Here is an 8,292-nt window from a genome sequence, read left to right on the forward strand (position 1 = left end):
TACGTTCAACAGCTAACGGGTTTAATGGGGTATTCAGTAAGTTTGCCACCCAGCTTACATTTGTTTCTATGAAGGAATTTAAATGCGGTGCACAATGACTATCGTTGGTGACTTAATCAAACGCAAAGGGCATGCCGTTCAGGTATTTCGTTATCTTGGGAAACACTCAGAAGACCTATGGATTTGAGGCCTGCGTTTAAAGAGGGTTAGCAGAATAGTTTAGTTTATTAGTTTATTAGGGTTTAACGTCCCAAAGCGACTCAGGCTAAGAGGGACGCCGTAGTGAAGGGCTTCGGAAATTTAGAGCTCCTGGTGTTCTTTAACGTGCACTGACACCGCACAGTACTACATGGGCCTCTAGAATTTCGCCTTCATCGATATTCGGCCGCCGCGGCCGGGATCGAACCCGCGTCTTTCGGGCCAACAGCCGAGCGCCGTAACCACTGAGCCACTGCGGCGGGGGGATTAGCAGAATCGATTCACCACTTCGTATATTATGTGCAGGGTGCTTAATTCCCGTAGGGTTCACCGAAATCTTATAAACGCGTGACACCATTTTCCCCGCGTTATCCTTAAACGAATTTTCACTGGGTCGCTTTCACGAATATTTGAGGACTTTTATTTTTCGAAATTCGCTAAAATCAAAAAGCGAAACAAATATAAATTATTTTGTAGTGGTAAGCAAACCCATGCACCTCTCCATCGGAAAAAAAAAAAATGATAATGAAAGGTGGCCCAGAAAGACTGCGCGAATATTGTACTTAAAATAAAAAATGGCCACTTTCGGCTGATTTACAGATCAAAATGAGTCAAATCCACTCGTGGGAGCCACCTTAGTCAGCTTGAACTTGATAGCTTTCACTGTTTCGAGCATGGTTTCATTTATTCCTTCTCCTGCGCTTCTTTACGGTTTACTGCGCGGGATGCGGAGAGCTCAGCGGAAGAGCTGAACCCAAAAGACAACAATAACAAAGAAATCATTAACCTTAGTCCCCAAGGAATGAAATTTGTGCCTCTACTGCACTGAACTTTAAGTGTTTAGCTGAGCTAGATGGTATTGGCTTAACAAATTCCGTATTGCTAGAGAATTTTCAGACCGCACCGGGGAAACGGCAGGACTAGCGGTTGTCCTGTTATTTTGTGTCTTGTCTGGTCTACCGTTTTGCTACTATAATCACGGATTTAGATGATGCCGTGATGCTGTATAAATTCTAGATCCCATACATTGTAACTAGTTTATTTCCCGCTGCCGAAATAGTAACACGAGAATAGAAGGCTGTCACGTCAGCACTTCTCACAGTCTCCTATTCACAATTTGCCGCCGCGGTGGCTCAGTGGTTATGGCGCTCGGCTGCTAACCCGAAAGACGATGGTTCGATCTCGGCCGCGGTGGTTGAATTTCTCCTCCAAAGAAATTCGAGGCCCGTGTACTGTGCGATGTCAGTGCACGTTAAAGAACCCCAGGTGGTCGAAATTTCCGGAGCCCTCCACTACGGCGTCTCTCATAGCCTTAGTCGCTTTGGGACGTTAAAACCCATAAACCACAAACCATAAACCATAAACCTATTCACAATTACATGTTTGTGTTTCTGAAGCAGTGAAATTCTTGAATGGGGAACTTGTATGACAGAGTCGCATTAGGTTTTCAAAACTTGTTGCATTGAAAGTTTCTATTTGTCACTTCTGATCGATCATTCTGATAGTGAAAGCGTATATATTTTTGGCGATTAGAATGAAATCTAGCTGAAGTTTGCGCCTGTGTGTGTTCCTTTTCATACCCTGTCTTGTGTGCGCACAATTATTTAAAAAAAAAAAGCACACGTGACGTTGTGCCCCTATTGCCGCCAAGATCGACTATTCGGTAAGTGCATGACAACGACTGCGTACATTCAGATGACCAAAATCCTCATACCACACCGACCCGGAGCGCATGTGAAGTGACCACCGGAAATTATAAATCAATTGCCTTCTTACGTAGTGACATATATTTTTAAATTTTGGGTCGTGTTATGTGTAACCCACTTGTACATGCGGGCTTTTTTTTATGACTGCGGCAGTCAGGGGTTACGTCTTTGTCTTCTTATCACTCCTAATCTTCAGCGCCTTGTTTCTAGTATATTTATTGCTTATTATTTATTAAGTAATGTCAGTTTAATGTCAGTGCACGTTAAAGAACCCCAGGTAGTCTAAATTTCCGGAGCCCTTCACTACGGCGTCCCTCATAGCCTGAGTTGCTTTGGGATGTTAAACCCCAATAAACCAAACCATTTATTACTTCGTCTTCTGTCACCCAATTTCCTTCCCAATTATTTATTACTTGCCCCGCCGCGGTGGCTCTGTGGTTACAGTGTTCGGCTGCTGACCCGAAACAGAACCGATTTCAATGTAGATTTCTACAAAATATTTCCTGTATTCAAAAAAGAGTGTAAAAATGTTTTGGTTTCAAGCGGTTTTTCCTTTGCTTTGTAAATACATTGTGTGTTTTTGCATGCGTATTATCCACTAGAAAGAATGAAGTCAGATAAAAAAAATATTCCGTGCTTTCTCTGTCCCAAAGTTCATTATTTTAGCCTTGCTACTACCGTGTTTTTATGCATTTATTTACATTTCATTATCAGATGTGCAAATGTTTTGTTTGACTCCCAAGTGCAGTGCCGCTTGCCGAAATGTAACAAATAATATTTTTTTTCTGCTGAATTTGTATTGGGGGGCCGAGGCCCCGTCAGGTGTTGTTACGCCTTTAGCTTCGGCCCCCCCCCCTTAGACACGTTCTAAGAAACAAATAAAGGAAAAAAAAAGCGGGTTCGATCCCGTCCGCGGCGGCTGAATTTCGATGAAGGCGAAATTCCAGAGGCCCGTGTACGGTGCGATGTCAGTGCACGGTAAAGAAACCCAGGTGGTCTAAATTTCCGCAGCCCTTCACTACACCGTCCCTCGTAGCCGGAGTTGCTTTGGGGCATTAAACCCCAATAAACCAAACCACTTATTACTTCGTCTTCTGTCCCCCAAATTCCCTCCCTCGCGCAGAGTAGCATGCCAGCGATTTTTGCAAGTCGGCTAAACTCTTTGTTTTTCATTAGAGTTTCTGTCTCTCTCTCCCCCCTCTATTACTGGTCGAGCAGATGACGTAGCAGCATTTCTATCGAGGGAAACGGGCATCGAGGGTCATGGACGTCGCTGCTGCCGTTGAACTTGCATGTGCTGTCGTGAGAGCTTTTTTCGTATCTGTTTTTTTTTTTTTTTTGCCGCTGTGTATGCCGCACTGAGCGCACTGCCCGAGGTAGCATTTCAGCGAAGGATGTTTACAGACGAACTGAACGATGTTCCAAAGATAAACTTTTACTGCGCCATGCCACTTTTGTCGACAGCCTGACGAAAAAAGCGCGACCATTTTTATCTATGTTTTTTTTTTCGTCGTAGTTTCTATTCCGTTCCCGATATGAAAGAAAAAAAATGAACTGTATGTTTGGCCTTGTGGTATTGGGAATTTCAGCGACAGCTGGCGCGGTGGAATGCGCCGATGATAGCGTATTAACTCTGTTTAGAGGTGCCTTTGGCTGCGAGTGTTATAGCTATATATGCAATACTAACGATAGTACAGTCGGCCGTACACCTGTCTTTAGCGCTCGAACGGCGCGCTCTGTTTTCCATTTATAACAACCACCACTGACCGACGGACCGGATGCAGCTTTTAAAAACAGGGTGAGCTAAACAAGACCCATGGGAATTTACATGCACCATATGGACACGTTTCGTGTGCGCAAGTGCGCACCCGGGGGCTCCGTTAGAGCGCTCTAGACAGCTGTGCGGACGAATGTACTATATAGTCTATCGATAGTCGACATGCTATGCAGCTGAGTCGCTACCGACCTATCGATGGTAACGAAAGTATCGATAGTACTATCGATAGTACTATCAATAGTATAAAATCACTCAACACTGGAGCATAAACTTCGCGGAATTTTCCTTCGTGTCCCTATCACGTGGTATGCAGATGGTGGTAACTATGATAAGGGTTCACGGTTTCTGTACTCCACGCGTCATCGAGCGCTGCAGACGTAATCTCCGTAGAGCCACTGGATTCAGTGTATACCGCGAAGGTGCTGGCAACAGAGACAGACGCTGTCCTTAGAGGGTTGCCCAGCGACCGGAGGCGCACCGTTGAAGGCGCCTGCTTCTGAGCCGAAGTCGGATGGAATTATCACTTCAGCGGTGTCGTCCAATATCGAGTTCTTGGGAGTTGAGCTGCTGCTTACAAATTATGTGAAGCTGCCAGTTGCGCCACGTAAGCTTGTACAGAACGCTCAGCCTCAGTCCAATGAGATTACCAACACTTCGGGACCCGTAAATCCCGACCCACATGGAGCGATTTTCTCGCGAAAAACCGACCGCCCGGCGGCGGCCGTTCGCCGCCGACCAAGCCGTGCTGGACACGTTCGCCTGGCGCTCAGCCGCTCATCGGAAGCGGCAAATGCGAGCTGTCAGCGCGGACCAGTGAAGGCGCTCTGCTCCTGCATGTAGCTTTCGCCCGCCGCTTTCGATTCTACGAACCAACCACAGTCAACATGGCGTCCAAATTTGCGCGCACTGAGTATTATAAGGCGCGTTCACACTTGCCCAAAAATCCGGCGAGCGAAGCGGATTCGGCCGCTTTTGACGCCGACCGGGGCGGAAAGCGGCGCGGCGAAGTTAGCGAGGTCGATCGGTCCAGACCCATTTCCGCCGCGCGGCGACAAACATGGCGGCGCCCTTCGAAGCCGGACCCCTCGCTTCGGACTGAATTCTCGTTGTTACTGCCTTTTTCAGTGCGTTCACTGGCCGTAAATGGAGCATCGGTCTTTCGCTTCGTCTCACCTTGCCTATCAGAAAACGTATAAGTGATAAATTTGTTTTTTTTTTTAATTTAGAGTGACAATTCTCCCACTTCTAGGCTTAAGAGAAGAGGCGGTTTGCTTGCAGTAATGGTTCCCGTCCTGAAAACCTGATGGCGCCACTATAGGCTGAGTTTATTTTTTCGTCTCTGCTAGCATACGCTGAACTAAAAGTGGGAATGCGTCTGCGTTTAGCGTACGTAAGCATGCTTACGCTTGTGGTACGTAGACAGCGTAAATTTATGCTCTTTTCTCACGGTATCTGTGTACGCCGCAAGCGGCGACGTGGTGTAGAAAAGCCAAAAACAGCAGCGGCGCGGCGGTTCCGCCTTGCCTGGGCGTCGACAAATGAGAACAGGTCCTTGTTTTTTGCAGCGAGCGAATCCGCTTCGCTCGCCGGATTTTTGGACGAGTGTGAACGCACCCTTGCTCTGCCTACTTTAGCCTACTAGCCTACGGTTGATAAAATTGAAACAAATATAAATAATAATTTGTTTCTTTTGCCGCCCTCTCATAAACAATGGCTTTAGAGTAAGTTTAAAAATCTTTTTTTTTTGTTGCAGTTTACTAAGATTAAGGCCATGCCGTTGTTAGCAACACTGAAATCAAGACGGCTGCGGTGTGGTGGCGGTCGCCTGTTTTTCACCATATTTGGTGTAGCCCGGCGAACGCGCGTCGGCCTTCCGTCGCGCCGCATGAAATTCGCAGCGTCTGTTCGCTCCATGTGGGTCGGCCTTAACTGAAGCATTGTTAATAAGCGTTTAGCTCTTCTACCTCGATTTTTAAGCTGTGCTATGTTTTTATGCGTTTCACCCTTCCAAGATTATATAAAAAGAAAAAAAATCATGTTCCGGACGAAAGCAGAGTAAAGTTCTTGCTTGATCATAGCCTATGGCTTGATGCGGCTGGCGGCGAGCTCGCACGTTGCTTCGTTGCTTCGACCCGGGCTGATTACGGAAAGAAAAAAAAATAGAATTGGGAAAATTTTGGTGATGATTTTACTGGTTCATTTATTCTGCCTCGAGTTATCTCCTGATGGCATAATGGCAATTGCATTCACGTGACAAACCGCACCGTAGTTGCCTTCTAACCGCTTGGTTTCTCGTCTAACCGAGCCTGGCAGCTTTGTTAGGGGTCGTGACATTTCGAGGTACAGCGTGTTATCGCTTTGCTCCTTTCTTTTTATTTCTGTCGTGCGTGGTGACATCCGCTGCAGATGATATAAAGGCAGAGACGCATGCTATTTGTATGGTTTGGTTTATGGGGCGTTTAACGTCCCAAAGCGACTGAGGCTATGAGGACGCCGTAGTAGAGGGCTCCGGAGATATTCGACCACCTGGAGCTCTTTAACGAGCCCTGACATCGCATAGCAAACGGGCCTCCAACATTTCGCCTCAGTCGACATTCGGCCGCCGCGGCCGTTATCGAATCCGAGTCTTCAGGGTTAGCAGCCGAGCATCATAACCGCTGAGCCAACGCGGCGGCGCAATAGAGCCTTGCACGAACGTTTTGTACACTGGGTTTACATGAACCAATGGTGTATTTTATATCCAAATACCATCCCCGGTGGTCGAAATTATACCGCAACGTACCAATACAGCGTCTCCCATAGACCATGTGCAGTTTTCCAGCATTAAACCCCATATTAATCTTTGCTTCAGAAAAACAAAGCTTTGCTATACCCGTGCGGATTAAGAGGCTAGCGCGGTCAGGAACACTATAACATAGTCACTCCTTTTTAGTTCTTTCATATTTTCTTTTTTTGTACCTGTGATTGGAGGAAACAATGCCGCGCCTCCGCCATCGCTGGTCCTTGAGCCAGTAATGAAACAGCTAAGGAACGGAGAGCGTGGCGTCGCTTGAGCCATTTGCAAGGAGTGTCAAAAAAAGAAAAGAAGTCGGCACAGACACTTGAGAATGCTTACATGTGAGAAGGCGTAAGCCCGCCCTCGCTCACTTTGTGAACGCAGTCGCCGCGCAGCGTGACGTTACGCGATTCCACAGCTGGTAGTTCTACCTCTGCATGGCTCTATGTATCCGCTGCCGCGACGCCCCCGCACAACTTCGTTCTTACGGGTATGACGCGATAGCTAATGGGTTAATGCTCATACGCAGAATTGATCATCTCTACTTAAAGGTGCACTGAAGAGGAATCTGAACTCGTCTTTTTGCCGCGGGAACTCAATCTACACGTTCCGAGCATTCTTAGAAACTTCGATTTATTGCCGTGTGGCCGATTTCCCTAATTAAATCGAATTAACGTCGGGCTCCCGCATTTTTTTTAAATTCTCCATCGTACGGTGGGCGGAGTCGACCAACGCGGGGAGTTCCTTTCACCCAGCCCCGTTATTCTAGCCTCTATAGTCCCGTGGCGGCTTGCCGCTCTGCCTTCGGCGGAGTAATACGTAGTAGTCCGCAGAAGAAAATAGTCCGCGCGTATTTTTATTTCTGCGGGCTTATTTCGCGGCTATATTATCTGCGAATGAAACTGTTTATTCACGGAAACCCAAAAAACAACATAAAGCGAAAGCAAAGCCTCCACGGAGCTGGCTGAAAGGCACTCCACGCGTTGGTCGACTCCGCCCACCGTACGAGGGAGAATTAAAAAAAAAAAAGGCGGGAGCCGGACCTTAATTCGATTTAATTAGGGAAATCGGCCACACAGGGCAATAAGTCGCAGTTTCTAAGAATAGTAGGAACGTGTAGATCGAGTTCCCGCGGCAAAAAGACGAGTTCAGATTCCTCTTCAGTGCACCTTTAACATTCACAGATCGCTGGGAGTTCTCATACCACTCCTGGCGCGGTGGTGCAGCGGTTAAGCGATGCGCCACTGCCCTGGGATGGCAGGTGCTGCCACCTGTGGAAATTTTGCGATCCAGGTTGCTCTTCCCGGGCAACCTCGCGTGACAAAATTATTAATTTAACCGCCACCGGCCAGGTTGTATGAGGACACCGTCTTTTATGGGTACCATCGAGTGTCAACACACTCACACACACACACACACATGTTTCCGCTCAATGAGGCAATTAAGACTTACGCATTGAAAATAGAAATAGAATAGAATCTAAACGGTTATAGATTACCGGCCCATGGCTTCCACGGGTGGCACTTACCACGTCGTCCGCCATGATAAAGATGATGTGAGGGGGCTTCTTAGCAACACATACTGCTGAGAACGTCAGGCACAAAATGTGGAGCAGGATCATGCTGCAAGATGCCACAGTGACGCCACAGTAAGATGCCACAGAATTAAGAGGCTTAGGACAAACGAGGAATAAAGAGTAAGTCAACAATAAGTTCTCCAGTGTTTGCTCCTGGGCTACAATTGGAACAATGTTAAACACTGGGTGTTTTCGTATTTATTTATTTTATTTATTTTTAATTAAAGGATACCTGCCGAGACACGAAGGCAATATTGCA

The 8,292-nt window shown here is 47.0% G+C and overlaps 1 protein-coding gene across 1 annotated transcript in view; it reads right to left on the reverse strand.

Moving 5' to 3' along the window:
* The window catches only part of LOC149359944 (arylsulfatase B-like), a 42,059-nt gene extending 33,972 nt beyond the window's left edge, over positions 1–8,087 (reverse strand). Inside the window, exon 1 of the mRNA XM_089569167.1 lies at positions 7,986–8,087. Within this exon, the coding sequence (XP_089425293.1) occupies positions 7,986–8,078 (93 nt within the window). The 5' untranslated portion in view covers positions 8,079–8,087. The remainder of the gene's footprint in view (positions 1–7,985) is intronic.
* Between the last annotated feature and the right edge of the window lie 205 nt (positions 8,088–8,292).

Source organism: Amblyomma mixtum, chromosome 2, assembly GCF_055824585.1.
Source record: "Amblyomma mixtum isolate Tamu chromosome 2, ASM5582458v1, whole genome shotgun sequence".
NCBI classification, from domain to species: domain Eukaryota; kingdom Metazoa; phylum Arthropoda; class Arachnida; order Ixodida; family Ixodidae; genus Amblyomma; species Amblyomma mixtum.